We start from the raw sequence: 17657 nt of genomic DNA on the forward strand, positions 1-17657 counted from the left end.
GCCCTATACCAGACAAATAATTGTCCAATTTCTTCTTAAAAACCTCCAGTGTTGGAGGACCCATGACTGGAGGCGAGCTGTTCCATTGATTAATTGTTCTAAATTGTCAGGAAGTTTCTCCTTAATTCTAGGTTGCTTCTCTCCTTGATTAGTTTCCATCCGTTGCTTCTTGTCCTGCCTTCAGGCGCTTTGGAGAATAGCTTGACTCCCTCTTCTTTGTGGCAGCCCCTGAGATATCGGAACGGCTAGGATGGTGATTTTAGACAATTTTAGTCGAACTGATCTCCCTCTGACCATCAGAAGCAAAAATACCAAATTACAACCCAAATGGCAAAATCCACTCGGCATGAAACCTTGTTGAGGCTGTTGTCATCTCAAAATCTGTGTAAAGTCATTTTTCTGTGTTAGGGAACGTGGTGCCCAGAAACTCACTCAGATTACAGTGTGCCTCTGAAAGCCATAATTAAGGAATACAGATAAATGAACCTCCTCATTTAATCTGTGGGGTGATCATGAAGTAAGCTCAACTGATGTTGGATGATGTAACCCTCAAGAGATAAGGCTTTTGAAAGAGATCTGTTTGTTCAGAACTTGTTGCTCCAGTTAAATCATAAATAAAAAATGATCAGTTGCCCAATCATACCTTTTGAAATGGTATAAGAGAAGGCATCGAGGTGTACGTGTCACTTATTGTTAAAAGAACTACAGGGCAATATAGACCTCGCGGACCAAGAAGAAAGCAAATTAAGCTATAAGACAATTTTCTTTGGCCAGATAGTGAAAAAAAAAATCCCATCTCTGATTACAGGACCTTTCCACCATGGAAACGATATTGGGCCAAACCCTGTGGATACTGGCATTTTACTTTTGCATTTCAGTCACATTGTTATTCCTCGGGTGGATCCTTTACTTTAATATCATCGGCATGCATATCCCACCAGGAATCAGCCAGGGGAGAAAACTGAGCCTTTTCTATTTGATTATGAGAATTGTTCTCGGACTGGTAAGTCTCTGCCTTTGGACTCTAGCTTTGCTTTCAGTTGGTTCGGCTGAATGGCACAGTCCTACACTTGGTGTACCTGGGGATCCACAAGCAAGCTCAGAGAGCACCAAGGACCCCTCCTTTCAGCCCTGAGCTCCAAATATTCTCTTTTATTAGAAATCACTCTGGATAGCACCTAAACAAATCCTTTGTCTGTTATCCTTTGGTTTCTTTCTTGTCTTTCCCCTGTGCAGGCCACGATTCTGGATAAACTTGGCATCTGCCATGAATTTGTGATATGGAGGCTCCTTGCGAATGGAATACCTCCCAGGAAACCATCTGACTTGATTGTCAAGGAAATGCTTTTTGACAGAGTGCCGGTGATGGTCTGTTGTCCCAAAAGAGCAAGTCCAGAGAACAGACGAGGACTTGTCTGGATCCACGGAGGAGCTGGCTTGTTTGGAAGCCCCCGTAGGTTTTGCAAATAATTGTTTGATTGATATGAAAGAAGGATGGACAAATGTTTGGCTTAAGGCAGTGATGGCAAACCTATGGCACGTGTGCCAGAGGCGGCACTTAGAGACCTCTCTGTGGGCACACTTGCCGCCATCGCCAGCTCGCACAGGTCCATTAGGCCCCCGCTGGCACCCAGAGCGGCAACCCCACCCAGCACAAAGGAGGTGAAGCAGCTGGCTACCAAGCTCAAGGAGAGGTGGTAGAGCACGCCCCCATGCGTCGCTGGCCTGTGTGCGGGGGCTGATGATATCAGGCAGCAGCCGCCCCTGTCTCGCCTTGCCCTGCAGCAATGGCACCCCCGCCCTACCCCCTGCCTCACCCCTCAGGACGAACCTCCTGCGAATGCCCCATCCACCAGAGACCCCCTGGATCTCCCCCAATCCTGCCAGCCCCCACAGGCATCCCCCCACGAGCAACATCAAGGTGGCCACACCCACCCCAGCCATGCCCACTCAATCTGCCATGACCACAGCAGCCACACCCACCCAGTGGGCCACGCCCACCCCCAATGCGGCCTTGGCACTTTGCGATAAATAAGTGGGTTTTGGATTGCGGTTTGGGCACTCGGTCTCTAAAAGGTTCGCCATCACTGGCCTAAGGGGTACCCTGATTCTTCTGCAGCACGCCAAGGACCAAAGGGGAAAAGTGCATGTGCTCAGATAAAAACATACAAGTTAGGGGTGGAAGAAATGGAACATTCTCATCTGAACATCAATTCAAACAATTCTTTGTGGTATTTCAGGATCCCATGAAAGGCTGTGCCACTTCATTGCCCGGCAAAGTGACACTGTGATCGCATGCATCGGGTAAGTGAGCTCAAGCTGACTTGTGTCACAGAAGGCATAAAAGCCAACTGCCATAACCTCTCTCTCTCTCTAGACCAGAGGTTCTCAACCTGTGGGTCGCAACCCCTTTCACCGGGGTCGCCTAAGACCATCGGAAAACACATATTTCCGATGGTCTTAGGAACCTAGACACCGCTCCTCTATCCATCTCCGCACAGCTTCGAGCTAGGGGCCATTGCAGCACCAGATTCATTTCTGTCGAGCATCTCCTAAGGGAGGCTGCGCTGCTTCGCGGTCTTTTCCGTGGAGGAGGCTGAATTAAGCTCTGCCGGCGCTGTCGCCCTCTTGCCTCTTGCTCTCTCTCGCTCTCTCTCTCCCTCCCTCTCTCCGCCTGGCCGCTTCTCCAACCAGGCTGGGTGAAGCCGGCAGAGCGGCCTTCCTGCCCCCCCCCCCAGCCAGCTGGAGCCAGGCAGGCCGGCGACCTTCGGAAGTGAGGCGAGGCACACTGAGTCCTGGGCGTGGTGGGTGAGTGGGCGGTGTTGGTGCACGCATGGAGACCCCTTAGGGTTGGGGGGTCACCACAACATGAGGAACTGTATTAAAGGGTCGCGGTATTAGGGAGGTTGACAACCACTGCTCTAGACCAGTGGTTCTCAACCTTTTTAATGCCGCGACCCCCAACAGGTCGTAAGTCGAGGACTACTCAACCGGTTGTAAGTCGAGGACTACTCAACTGGTGCAGCACCATTTGCAGAATGGGACTTTTGGCGGGCTCAGCAGGACAGAGACAGCCTGGACAATTCCTATTGGCTTTTGAAATCCAATAGAATTAGACTCTATTCAAGAGAGTCTATTCTATTGGCTTTCAAAAGCCAATAGAATAAAAGGGAGTAGCACAGCTAAGGAAAAGGGGGAAAAAATGGCGGACTGCGATGAAATGGTCATTCGACCCCAAATGGGGTCCCGACCCACATGTTGAGAACCACTGCTCTAGACAGTCTGCTAAAACAAGGCTTTTCAACCTTTTCACCCATTGTACCACTTTTAGGATATATGGCAATATCCGAATACCACCAGTCACCTAGCAAGGTGTCAAAAACTGGACCAAAAAAAAAGGAAAACAGTGATAAAGTACAGGTAGTCCTAGACTTAGAACAGTTCGCTTAGTGACTGTCCGAAGTTACAATATTTAAGAATACAGGACTTCCAGTGGATAGCATCGATGATGGCGGCTACTTTGTAGCCGTCCTCCTGGGTGAGCGTGAGAACTGCGGAGTACGGCAGACACCAGCTGTCCTGCGGCTCGAAATCTCCCTCCCGGGCGAAGGGAGGGGGAAGAGAACCACCCGAATAGAGGTAGAGCCTCTTAAACCCCCCAGGAACTTTTCTTTGGAGGGTGGAAAGAGAGCTCCCTCGGAGTTCAGGTTGCCTTCGCCTCCCAGCTGTCTTTGTTCCTTCGGGAACAAAGCGAAACGCCGCTACCATCTCCGCGCTTAAAGGGACCGGGTGAGTGATTTTTAAAAGCGGACAGAGCTGGATAAAGGATTGGACTTATTGGATTTTATTTGCTTTTTAGTTTAGGTCGATCTTTTTTTTCTTTGTTCTTTGTTTGTGTGGAGAGCGAAAGTAAAATGGTGATTTGAAAGTTTTTTTTTCCAGAAAAAAGTGAGTTAAACGGAACGTTATGGACTATATAGTTTTTTTTAAACTTTTTTCTTTTTCTGAAGGTGGATTTGTGTTTTTGAAATATCCTTTAAACTCTCCTTTGCTTTTTATTTTTTGAGGATTTTTTTATTGCTTTTCTTTAAGAAGGAAGAAAGAAGAAGTAAGATTTTTTTTTTAAATGGCTTTAAAGAGGCAAGCAGCTTCTACAGTTCCTAAGGTGGCTTCTTCTCCTGCGATTCTACCTGTACAACAACCTAAAGCTACATCACCACCTTCTCCTCCTCTGCCAGCAATAACTGTACAAGATATGAAAGATATAATGGGAAATGCTGTATCTCAAATCAGAGGGGAAATGAAGGAGCTTTTAGACCAGAATAAAACTCAAATCAGAGGGGAAATGAAGAATCTTTTAGAGCAGAATAACACTATTCTGAGGCAAGATATAGTAATGGCTATATCAGGACTTGCTTCTGTGGTTGAGAAGCTAGATTCTAGAGTGGAAGAGGTCGTAGACAAGGTTGATATTCTGGAAGATAAGTTTGAAGGCATGGAAAAAAAGATGGAAATTTCACAAGATGACATTGTTATGTCTCAGTACAGGGAAATGGAACACGCTTTAAGAATCAGAGGTCTGAAAGAGGACATGCATCAAGATCTGACAGAGATTGTGGTAAATGACTTTGCTGTTATTTTGAATAGAGAGAAAGAGGAGATATTCAGAGAAGTTGAAAAAATTTACAGAGTTAACTCTTGGGTCGCAAAACAGAAAAATTTACCAAGAGATGTGGTGATTTATTTTGCAAAGAGATCTCTGCGTAATGAAATCATACAAGCTTTCTATAATAAGAGGTTTCAGATTGCTGCTCAAGACGTCATTATTTTAAAGGAGATCCCATCTAAAATTTTAAGAAAGAGAAAAGATTTTGCTTTTTTAGCTAATTAGCTTAAAAAAAGAATGATGCCATTCAGATGGGAGATTCCGATGGGTATTGTTGTGAGCCATGCGGGGACGCGTTATAGACTTAATACAGTTACTAAAGCAAAGGAGTTTTACAGTTCGGTCCTGGGAGCAGGCTCACCATCATCTATGATGCAGAAAGTTTTGGATGGCAAAGAGGTGGAACAGCAGTCTGAAGGATTAGGTGTGATGTTGGCTGGAGAGTTACAGGCGGAGTGGTCACGACAAACAGAGATCAAAGAGCAAAGAATGACCCATGCAGCGCATAGACGTAAGGAAAAGGAACAACAGAAGAAAGAAGTTAAAGAATCTCTTCAAGAAATTGTTTCGTTGCCGGTGGGAGGAGAAAGACCCAAGATATTATCTGTTTGCAGGAAACACATATTATATCTAAAGATCAAAAATATTTAGTTAATGCTCGCTTGGGATCTCATTTTGTATCTTCTGCTCCTGGGAAAAAAGGGGGTGTAGTCATTTATGTTAAGCAAAACTTATCAGCCTGTTTGGTAGAATCTGATCTTCAAGGGAGATATGTTATGATTGAAGTTGGCTTGTATGGTAAGTAAGTACTTATAGTGGGACTATACGCACCAAATCAACAACAGGAACAATTTTATAGATTGTTACACCAGAAATTAACTTTGTTGGACTACAGATCTGTTATATTAATGGGTGACTGGAATGGTGTGTTAGATACACAAAGAGATAAAAAAGGATCTTCCATTTCTTTTAAACAGGCTAAATTGCCTAAAGCTTTTTTTGATTTGAAAGAGGACTGGGAGCTGCGAGATTACTGGCGTGAACGCAATCAGGAGGAGAGAGACTTCACTTTCTTTTCAGATAGACACCAATCCTTCTCAAGAATGGACTTTTTCTTGATTACAACTGATTTATATTTTAGGGTAAAGAATGTTAAAATTTTTCCTAGGACATTGGCGGATCATAGTCCAGTTTGGATGGAGTTGGTTGATGAAAAAGAGGAGAGGAGATCGTGGAGGATGGATGAAAACTTATTTAGACAAGAAAAGAATGTTCAAAAATTAAAGGAGCAGTTAAAGGATTGTTGTTGTTGTTAATTGCGAAGTCGTGTCCGACCCATCGCGACCCCATGGACAATGTTCCTCCAGGTCTTCCTATCCTCTACCATCTTCTGGAGTCCATTTAAATTCACGCCTACTGCTTCAGTGACTCCATCCAGCCATCTCATTCTCTGTCGTCCCCTTCTTCTATTGCCCTCAATCTTTCCCAACATTAGGCTCTTCTCCAGTGAATCCTTCCTTCTCATTAGGTGGCCAAAGTACTTGAGTTTCAACTTCAGGATCTGGCCTTCTAAAGAGCAGTCGGGGTTGATCTCTTCTAGGACTGACCGGTTTGAACGCCTTGCAGTCCAAGGGACTCGCAGGAGTCTTCTCCAGCACCATAGTTCAAAGGCCTCAATTCTTTGCGCTCAGCCTTTCTTATGGTCCAACTTTCACAGCCATACATTGCAACTGGGAAAACCATGGCCTGGACTATACGCACTTTTGTTGGCAGGGTGATGTCTCTGCTTTTTAGAATGCTGTTTAGATTTGCCATAGCTTTCCTCCCCAGGAGCAAGCGTCTTTTAATTTCTTGGCTGCAGTCCCCATCTGCGGTGATCTTTGAGCCCAGAAAAATAAAATCTGTCACTACCTCCATTTCTTCCCCATCTATTTGCCAGGAATTGAGAGGGCCGGATGCCATGATTTTGGTTTTCTTAATGTTGAGTTTCAAGCCAACTTTTGCACTCTCCTTCTTCACCTGCATCAAGAGGCTCTTTAGTTCCTCTTCACTTTCTGCCATTAGAGTGGTATCATCTGCATATCTTAAGTTGTTGATATTTCTCCCAGCAAAGGATTATTTTGCTTTAAATATGCATAAGGGAACTTCAATGTCAATGGTATGGGATGCAGGTAAAGCCTTCATGCGAGGGATTTTGATACAAATGAATAATGCTCATAGACAAAAGCAGATTCAGAAACGTAAGGAATTGGAAGATGAGATTAAATTAAAAGAAAAAACTTTGATTTTAAATCCTACAGATGAAAAAGTTAAAGAATCTATAAAATTGCTTAAATCACAATTCAATATGTTGATGGCTGATCAAACTGCAACTAATTTATTGTATATGAAACAAAATACATTTTGTAATGCTAATAAACCAGGGAGATGGTTGGCTTACCAATTGAGAAAGAAACAGAGACAGAGAATTATAGATAAAATAAATTATAATGGTAAATTGGTATATCAGAAGGTGTTGATTAAGAAATCTTTTTTAGATTATTATCAAAAATTGTATAAGAGTATTAAAGTACAGGTTTTAGATATAGATAATTACTTAAATGAAGCCAACTTCCCTAAATTAACAGAAGATCAGAAACAAGAAATCAATGGCTCGATTACTAGTGAGGAAATTGAGACAGTGATTAAAGAATTAAAATTAGGTAAAGCACCAGGTACGGATGGCTTGACATCTATTTATTATAAAATTTTGGTACAAGAGATGATTCAACCTTTAAGCGAGCTTTTTAACAATATATTTCAGGGTTTAGAGACTCCCCCATCATGGGGTAGAGCCTTTATATCTTTAATCCCAAAAGAAGATCAAGATCTTACTTTACCAAAGAATTATAGACCTATATCTCTCTTAAATGTAGATTACAAGATTTTTGCAAAAATCCTAGCTAATAGGCTTATGAGGGTTTTGCATCAGGTTATACATAAGGATCAAACGGGTTTTATAACTGGAAGGTACATGAAGAATAATGTCAGACAAATTATTAATTTATTAGAATACTTAGACAAAAATAATCAAGTTTCTGCAGGATTGATATTTTTAGATGCTGAAAAAGCTTTTGACCAATTGAATTGGCAATTTATGTTAAGACTAATTGAGAAAATGAATTTTGGAGAAAAATTTTTACAAGCTCTTGGTGTTATTTATCAAAAACAAACGGCACAACTTATAGTTAATGGGGGTTTGTCAGAGGTTTTTACAATAGAAAAGGGGACTAGACAGGGATGTCCATTGTCACCACTGCTGTTTGTTCTAACTTTGGAAATATTGCTGATTAAAATTTGAGAATCACAACAAATAAAAGGAATAGAAGTCAATAAAAAAGAATATAAATTAAGAGCCTTTGCAGATGACTTGGTGGTTACCTTATCCCAACCTACTTATTCTGTAGTAGAGTTATTACCATTGATATATCAATATGGATGGGTTTCGGGTTTCAAAATTAATAACAATAAGACTAAAATATTACCCAAAAATATGACCAATCTGGATAAGCAGACTCTGGTTAATTTGACAGATTTTGAGGTGGTCGATAAGGTAAAATACCTGGGGGTTACTTTATCTGTCTCCAATGTAAAATTGTATAAAAATAATTATGAAAGGTTGTGGGTCGGGATACAAAAAGATTTGAAAAATTGGGAGAAGTTGCAATTATCTCTTTTGGGAAGAATTGCGGCGATTAAAATGAATGTTCTGCCAAAGTTCCTTTTCTTATTTCAAATGATACCTATCTTAAAGAATGAGGTTAATTTAAATGAATGGCAGAAAGGTATTAATAAATTTATCTGGGCAGGGAAAAAACCAAGAGTAAAGCTTAAAATTATACAAGACATTCGTAAGAGAGGTGGACTCAAGGTACCGAACTTGAAATTGTATTATGATGCTGTGGTTTTAACATTAATTAGTGATTGGGTTAATTTAACAAATGCAGAAATACTCCTCTTGGAGGGTTGGGATTTACTTTTTGGATGGCATGCCTACCTAATTTTTAATAAAAAAGTTGATAGGGTTTTTAAATCTCATATTATAAGGATTTCTTTACTTCGGGTTTGGAGGAAATATCATAGAAGTGATTCTAAAATTCCATTATGGGCTATACCTTGGCATGCGATAGAGGGGATAAGGAGAGGAGTCAAGATGGATAGTGTTTCTTACGCACAATTACTTAGATGGGATGGTAAAAATTGGCAGTTAAAATCTTTGGAAGATTTAGCACAAGAAAATATTATGTACTCATGGTTTCAGTACAGACAAATAGTGGATAGATGGAAGATATATCGTAATGTGGGTCTGCTTAGAGAAGATGAAAATTTTTTTAAACAAGTAAAAGATCAAAGACGAACTAAAATTAAGAGAATTTATGGGGTACTAGTAGAATTGGATTCAGAAGCAGAATTAATTAAAGAATGTATGATTAAATGGGCACAAAATTTTGGTGAACCAGTTCTACTAGAAACTTGGGAAATTATTTGGGTGAGGAATGTCAAATTTACACAAGCCCAGAACCTAAGGGAGAATTTTTATAAAATGTTTTACAGATGGACCTTGATCCACAAAAAATGTCTCGTATGTATCCTGACTTACAGCCTAAATGTTGGAGATGTGGATGTTTGGATGCTACTTACTATCATATCTGGTGGTCGTGTAAAAATATAAAAGCTTTTTGGATTAAGATATGGTGGAATATTCAAAGAATTTTTAGAAGGAGGGTAAAATTTACCCCACAATTGTTTTTGTTAGGTATTGTTACTGATTGTGATACTAAAGAGACTACATTGATGTTAAACTTACCGTATATGCCGCCGTATTAGGCGACCCGGCATATAAGACGACCCCTGTCTTTATAGCCGGGCCGCATTCCTAGAACGTCGTCTTATACGCCGGAAACTACCAGTATTTCCGGCGTATAAGACGACTCGGCGTATAAGACGACCCCCATCTTTGGCGCCAATTTCAGCGCTCGCGGAAGTCGTCTTATACACCGGCATTTACGGTAATTACAGCGGCAAGGTTGTTAGTAGGGCAATGTTGGAAGAAGGAATCTTTGCCTACTTTGCAAGAGTGGTTTTTTAAAGTTTCTTATTTGGCGGAAATGGCAAAGATTTCGGCTTTCTTGAAGGATCAATCGCAAGAGAAGTATTTTGCGGTATGGAAAAAATGGATAGATTTTATACAACATAAGTTGGATATAAAAAAATATTATTTAGTTTTTCAATAACTTATATATAAAATTTAATATTTTATAGATTGTACTCTTTTTTTCTTTTATTTTTTATTTTTCTTTTATTTTCTTATATCTCTTTTCTTTTTTCCTTTTTTTCTTTTTTTTCTTTTTAAGCATTTTTTTCTTAATATTTATGTTTTTTTACACATATATTATTGTTAATCATTTTATAAGTTGTTTAAGTAATGTATTTAGACTTATTTATGGTTTATAATTTTTTTACAGATTTTTTGAAGAAATTTCAATTAAGCCTATATTCAGCTCTGGGAAGGTTGGGGGAGGGAATGGGAGGGTCGGGGAGGGTTGGGCAGGGTTGTTTTTGTAAAATTTTAAAATTTACAATAAAAAGAAATATTTAAGAATACAGCCAATATTTAAGAACACAGCCCCAAACCTCTTATGCAAACAGAATGCATCCTGTCAGTTTTAGGACAAATAACATGAGCAAGCATTTTATTTCCTCCCTGGATACAATTCCTGCAGCTGCAGAAAAAGGAGCAAAAATAGAAAAAAAAGAGAGAATGTGCATTTCATTAATGGAGAACAAAGGAACTGTGAGTAACTCAGACTTAAGAGGGAAAAAATAGGCTCGAAATAAATAAAAATATAGTTGAGACTGAGCGATGAAAGCTGCCAGAAAGTGGATTTTATTACAGAAGCCAGACAGAGAAGTGATTCAGCAGTGACTTCTGGACTAGCTAGTAAAAATCACCTAAATGCATGGTACAATTTATACTCTTTTTTCTATTTTAAGTTTTGATGAGATTTGTAAGAAGTTTGTTCTTCTTAATTTCCTAGCTTGGTTTTTTTCCTTTTCAGCAGGATTGATTAATCCTATGACCCAGGGAAGGAAATAACTTGTTGATGAAGTTTTTGTGTGTCTAGGTTAATCTTGTCGTAGGCGTTGGTTGGTGTGTCTGGGATTAATCCTGTTATCAGTTTCTATGTGTATATAGGGCAGTGGTGGCGAGCCTATGGCACACGTGCCAGAGACAGCACTCAGAGCCCTCTCTGTGGGCATGCGCGCTGTTGCCCCAGTCCTAGGCCTTCAGCTGGGTTTTATAAAACCTTTTTGCTTTAGGCCTCCGCTGCCATGTGAAAAAAAAAAAGAAAGGTTCAGTCAATTTCAGCTTCTTGCAGGAAAAAAAAAGATCTTGCAAAGTTGGAATTGATTGATTGAACTTTTTAATCCCACCCAGTCTTCCGTTACCACCACAGCCACACCCACCCAATGGGCCACGCCCACCTGGCACTCGATGATGGATAAGTAGGTTTTGGGTTGCAGTTTGGGCACTCGGTCTCTAAAAGGTTCGCCATCACTGAGATAGGGCAAACCTGTCAGCTTTCTTTTGGTTTGTTCAAGGCTAGTGCTTATCACAGGTGGGGGAGGAAGAGAGAGGAGATGAGAGGGGAGAGAGAAAGAGAGAGAGAGAGGGAGAGAGAGAGAGAGGGAGAGAGAGAGAGAGAGAGAGAGAGAGAGAGAGAGAGAGCCTCTTCTCTGGTACTTTTGTTTTTTGGCTTGACTTTTCTAAGAGAGGGAAATGGATGTTTCTTTTGGAGCAGCCTTTCGTATTTGTAATAGTTGGTTTCTGGGCCTAGGCTTTCTACCTCTTTTCCTATTGTTCCTGCCTGTTTAATATTTCCCAAAGGTATTTCTTTTTCATGGGTATCTAGATGCTAACTTCTAATTATTGATTGAATCAATGATCCATCACAGCCATGGAGCAAGTTTCAGATTAACTCTGGAGTTCAGAGATCTCAAACCAGGAGTGGGGAACCTTGGCTCTTTGATGACTCGTGGACTTCAACTCCCAGAATTCCTGAGCCAGCCTGGCTCAGCTTGGAAACCTCTCCCTTTCCCCTCAGCATGGCTGCCTCAGGAATTCTGGGAGTTGAAGTCCACCAGTCATAAAAGAGCCCAGGTTGCCCTCCCCTGTCTTAAACGGCTCCTCCGTGGGAATTGCATCCCACGAGGGAAGCCGAGCGAGGGATTTACTTTGGAAACAGGCCTTTGTAAGTCTAATCAGACAGGCTAAAACTGACAGCTGCTCTTTGCTAAACTCCCCCCCCCAAAAGCAACGTTGCAAAAAGAGAAACCAGTGAAGGAGCCAAACGTTTTCCTTCAACCTTCTCCAGAGGAAAGAGGAACGCGACATCCGCCAGGCGTTTTTTCTCCAAATTGGCACCCAAAGCAAAGGGAAAAAACTGCTGCGGAGTTTTGAAAAACTGCCAGGGCTGCTGCAACCCTACCCAGAACAAAGGGTCCCCTGCAGCCCAGCCTCATCCTGCACAGACACCGCGACGCCCGGCCACTTACTTGTCCAAGATGAAGTACAGATCGAAGCCCCGTAACAGGCTCTCCTCTTGCTGCCTCCCTCGCCCATCCCAGGGGACCATCAGGGTGTTCAGAAAGGAGGGGAAAAGGCTGTCCGGAGTTGGTTTTTCTGGCTTTTTTTTTCACATTTCCCTTCTGCTCTGCTTTCTCTCTGGTCCGTTTTCAGGGCACCTCTGCCTTGCGCTTCCAGCGCAGTGCAGCCACTGTCAGCCAGGCGATTGGCTATTTCCGGTTCCTGTTGCTTTGCTTTGCCCCAGATTAGAGGAACATGGAAGCCTCCTCCCTCCTACTGGCCCCCTCCCCGCAAAGGAAAGAGCCAAAATCCAGGGCTGATCTTGGCGCTTCTGCTGAGCCCTGACAGCCCTGCAGCTCAGCCGTCTATCGTTCAGGCTTGTGCGGTGCTGCTGCCGATTCAGCTCATTCCCCTCCCCCCACTACCACTTCTAGGATGGTCGCGTACCACCTGCCAGGTGCCCATGTACCACAGGTGGTACGCGTTTCACCAGCTGAAAAGCCCTGTGCTGAAATACTGACCGCCACAATGAACCAACAAGGATGCTGTGGGTTACTTCAGAGTAGTTTACAGAATTACAGCTAGTCGTTGACTTCAATCACAACTGAGCCCAAACTTTCTGTTGTTTTGTGAGACAGTTGTTAAGTGCCCCATTTTATGTCTTAACATAAAATGCCACAGTTGTTAAGTGAATCACTGCAATTGTTATGTTAGCAACGCAGTTGTTAACTGAATCCCACTGACTTTGCTTGTCCGAAGGTCACAAAAGGGGATCACATGAGCCTGAGGCACTGCAGCTGTCATAAATATCAGTTGCCACCCCACAGGGATGCTGCAACGGTCATATGAAAAACGGTCCTAAGTCACTTTTTTCAGTGATATTGTAATTTTGAACAGTTATTAAATGAACTGTTGTAAGTCGAGAACTGCCTCTATTGGTTGTTGCATGCTACCCAGTCTTTTTGGGGTGGGGCAGCTATAATATATTCATCATTGTAATCGGAATGCCAGTGCATGTGAAAGATTGTGTTTTGACTGCCTGTTGCTTCAGATACCCCTTGGCGCCAGAGCACCCCTATCCAGCTCAACAACTCAGCTGCTACACTGCTGTATCACATTTTCTGAAGAATGCGCAGGACTACGGGGTGGACCCTAAACGGATCGTGCTGGCTGGCGACAGCAGTGGAGGCACACTTGTTGCCAGCACTGCTCAGCAACTTCTGATGACAAAGGACCTGCCACAGCCCCAGGCCCACATACTAATCTATCCTTACCTACAATGCCTGGATTTAAATTTACCTTCTTACCAGCAAAACCAGTCCATTCCCCTCTTAGTCAAGAAAAATGCTGTTCGTTTTGCCACAGTTTATCTCTCGGGAACTGATGCCGGGGTCAATGAAATTATGGCCAATGCCCATGTCCCGCAGGAACTCATGACAAAGTATCAGAAATGGATCAGTGCGGAACATATTCCGGAGGAATTTAAAGGCCGGGGTTACGTGCCGTTTGTACCTGGTCCGTTTTCAGAAGATCTTTTCCAAAAATACAAAACAGTTTTCGACCCCATATTTTCCCCACTCCTGGCGGAAGACGCCGTCATCCAGCAGTTTCCAGAGACTTTCCTTTTAACCTGCGAATATGACATTTTCCGAGATGATGGCTTGCTCTATAAGAAGAGGCTGGAAGACAATGGTGTCCCTGTCACCTGGCTTCACCTCAAGGATGGATTCCATGCAATTACCTTGCTGATAGATATGGGATCATTCCAGTTTCCAAGTACGAGAAAGAGTATAAATAGTGTAATCCAATTCCTTGAACGATTCTAGAAATCAAACAGCCTCGTTCCTCTTCCTTGTTCATCTAGCCCTTGCCTTACAGATCTGGATCTGAAGAGGTTATACCCTATAATTTCATCCATCTGTCCTGCTTAACTGACCTGAAGATGGTCCACCAACTCTTTGAAGAGACACATCCTTGCCCTCTCCAGCTCGTTCATAGCCCACCACTCAGGTAGCCTGGTGTCAGGCTGTGCAGGAAACTGTGGTTTTCCCTCTTACCCAAAAAACAGAATTTCCCATATGACAGTCTAAGTGGCACCGAGGAACAGTTGGGAGAATGGCCAGACGTCTAACTTTTGCGCTCTCCTCCTCCCTATAGTCAGGACAGTGGTTCTTTGGAATATCAAACTTGTGGAGAATGTTGAACATGACAGCACAAGGAAACAATAGCCCATCACCAGCCATCAACACCCCAATGAACCAATAGGAAGGCATCACATAATTGCGACTCACAGAATAGCCCAAAGTGCATATAGGTAGTCCTCGACTAACGATAACAATTGAGCCCAAAATTTCTGTTGCTAAATGAAACATTTGCTAAGTGAATTTGCCTCATTTTACGGCCTTTCTTGTCACAGTTGTTAAGTGAATCACTATAGTTGTTAAGTTAGTAACACGGTTGTTAAGTGAATCTGACTTCCCCATTGACAGAAGGCAGCAAAAGGTAATTACATGACCCCAGGACACTGCAACCATCATAAATATGAGTCAGTTGCCAAGTGTCGGAATTTTGATCATGTGACTCTGGGGATACTGCAGCGGTCTTAAGTGTGAAAAACGGTTATAATCACTTTTTTCAGTGCCGCTGTAACTTTGAACAGTCACTAAACGAAGTGTTACAAGTCAAGGACTACCTGTATTCCAGTAAAGAGAGGTTTCCTGAGGATGGGCTCCGGCACGGGTCTGAATGCTCAGAACAGTAAACCTCTGGTCCTGGTGAGCGACCCAGATTGGATCTTGCAACGTCATCCTGGGAGATGTATATGTGCCTTCATTTGTCATGGAAAACTCAGTGCAGCTCTTTCAGGAGACCATTATTCCCACAGGCAGACCAAAAAATGAACGAAAAAAGGGAATCAGCCCCAAAAAACTCTGGAGGCCTATTGTGCTAGCCTCCCCCCTCACCCGTTGGCATAGGTTCTGTTTCCTAACAGGACCTTGCCTTGAACCGTGCCTTCCTCTCCTCTGTCTCTGAAGAGGCGTTTCTCTCCAGCAAGACTGATGCAGTAAGATCTTAAGGGACCTCTCCTTGTTGACGCTTCCATCTTGACTCTCCCTGTATCCACTTTCCTTGCTCCCCCTTTGCTTTAGCTGCAGGTGGTCCCCGGTTGCTGAGCTTCTAGAATAGTGACAACTGACTTCATGTAAACCTTTTGAGCTTCAGTAAAGACTCAAGAAATAAATCCCAGTCTGTTTCATTTCTATTTCATTTCAGATTCATTTCTGCCCACCGCAAAGGGCAAGGAGAGAAAAGGGGAAGGTGGCGCAGAGGTGTTGTAAATGGCATGGCTATGTTGACAGAATGGGGTATGTGGGTCCGTGTCTGTGTGTGTGTTGGAAGGGCACGAGCTAGCAAGCCCCTTCGGTGGGCAGAAGACTGTCAGTCCCTCATGAAACGGTGTGTGTGTTTGTGTGTCCTTGTCGTCAGCTCCTCTGCGATCGGGGACTGCAGGGGAAAAATGTTAGGGAATTGCACAGTCGGTGTCCAAATGGAGGCAGAGATGCTAACACAAACATATAGTTTTATATAAATAAACATATTAATAGTAAATAAGATAATCAGGCAATCAGGAGCATATCAGGTAAATCAAGGCATCATGAGGTAAATTACAGAGGGCACAGAGGAAAAAAAGCGGGAAACAAGGAGCCTCCCCCTTTTTGCTCAAGGCAACCAATCACAGCTTAGATTGCCTCATGCAGTAGCCAGCCCTCTTCAATCAATCAGCTATAACTGTGTTCTGATTCATTGTCCAACCCTTCACTGTTCCAGCTATTACATTAAATATCTTAACAAAGAAGAAGAAAATGTGGTGAGGAAAGATGAACCAAGCCCCAGATTAGACTTCAACCTGAATTAGGCAAAACAGCAAATGCCTCATCGGGAAGCCAGGATAGGTCTGTGAAACTTCAGGTAGTCCTTGACTTATGAATGCAATTGAGTGCAAAATTTCTGTTGCTAAGTGAGACAGTTGTTAAGTGAGGGATCAGGTGGGATCAGGTGGGGCTTGTTGCGAACAAAGAGAAGGAGTCCAGGTTATCTCTCTTAAAACAGAAACACGTTTATTCAGCTGAACAAAAATGGGTCCTCCCATAGGATTGGAAGAACCCCAAGTGCATCTTGAAGCAAGTACTGTATATATAGATTTCTTATTTTTACTTGGTTGCATAAGAGGAAGCCACCACATCAGGTACAGAACTTATAAAAATACTCGTGCATGCAAATTTCTCCTTAGTTCTGGGTTGCTTCTCTTCTTGGTTAGTTTCCGTAAATATGAACCAGTTGCCAAGCACCCAAATTTTGATCACATGACCATGGGGAGGATGCAACGATTGTAAATCCTTTTTCAGTGCAATTGTAAATTGTAAATTTGAATGGTCACTAAATGAATGGTCGTAAGTCAAGGACACTTGCGTCCTCACATTGCTGGATGATCCCTGAAATATGAGCCAGCCGTGTGCGACAGCAGCCAAAAAAGCTAATACAATCCTTATGTGTATAAACAGAGGGATAGAATCAAAATCACGTGAAGTATTAGTACCACTTTATAAAGTCTTAGTATAAGTATTAGTACCACTTTATAAGACCACACCTGGAATACTTGCATCCGGTTTTGGACACCATGTTACAAAAAAGATGTTGAGACTTTGGAAGAAGTGCAAAGAAGAACAACTAAGATGATTAAAGGCCTGGAGACTAAAAGATATGAAGAATGGTTGCAGGTTTTGGGTAGGGCTAGTCTAGAGAAAAGAAGGACTAGGGGGTGACATAATAGGAGCATTCCAATATTTGAGAGGCTGCCACAAAGAAGGGGGGGTGTCAACCTATTTACCAAGTACCGTAGGCAGGGCAAGGAACAACAGATGGGAACTAATCACTGGGTGACATGTGTCAACATCCAGCTCGAGAATCCAAATAAAGCTCCCAGGTTCATTCTGTTTCCAAAAATCTTAGTGTTTATTAAGTTGATTGATTTTGCTGAAACAAAACTAATTCTGAGGTTCTAACACCAATTCATAGACTTAAACAATAATTTTCTCAGCCAAATCCCCAATGTCTTATGTAGTCCATATAAACAAGTTCAGTTTGCTTTGGGAACTGTCTGTTTCAAATCCACACCTGTTCTGGTGTCCTTGAAAAGGTTTCATGGGACTTCCAGTGGGGATGCTGCGCTAATGGCATCTTTCTTTAGGCTGCCAGCCCTGTGATTGTGTAAAAGCGTGCGGAGACAGTGAAAATCAACTGTCCTGCGGCTTGGAAATCTCCTCCTTGGGAGAAGGGGGGGGAGAGAGTTTATCTCAGGTAGAA

General features: G+C 42.5%; 1 protein-coding gene across 1 annotated transcript; it reads left to right on the forward strand.

The window, feature by feature from the left end:
• The first annotated feature begins 547 nt into the window (after positions 1-547).
• Positions 548-14660, forward strand: LOC120298497 (arylacetamide deacetylase-like 4). Its single transcript, XM_039322295.1, has 4 exons — positions 548-1003; positions 1237-1453; positions 2241-2304; positions 13345-14660. The coding sequence occupies exons 1-4, from the start codon at positions 821-823 to the stop codon at positions 14117-14119; spliced, it is 1239 nt and encodes a 412-aa protein (XP_039178229.1). The 5' UTR covers positions 548-820; the 3' UTR covers positions 14120-14660.
• Positions 14661-17657: the final 2997 nt, after the last annotated feature.

The sequence above is a fragment of the Crotalus tigris genome, unplaced genomic scaffold, assembly GCF_016545835.1.
Source record: "Crotalus tigris isolate CLP2741 ecotype Arizona unplaced genomic scaffold, ASM1654583v1 scf7180000023903.560294, whole genome shotgun sequence".
In the NCBI taxonomy this organism is placed as follows: domain Eukaryota; kingdom Metazoa; phylum Chordata; class Lepidosauria; order Squamata; family Viperidae; genus Crotalus; species Crotalus tigris.

Coding starts and splice junctions, on each gene's coding strand:
- LOC120298497 (XM_039322295.1), top strand. CDS start 821: ATGGAAACGATATTGGGCCAAACCCTGTGGATACTGGCATTTTACTTT. Junction 1,004..1,236: donor TGAGAATTGTTCTCGGACTG/GTAAGTCTCTGC, acceptor TCCCCTGTGCAG/GCCACGATTCTGGATAAACT. Junction 1,454..2,240: donor TGGCTTGTTTGGAAGCCCCC/GTAGGTTTTGCA, acceptor GTGGTATTTCAG/GATCCCATGAAAGGCTGTGC.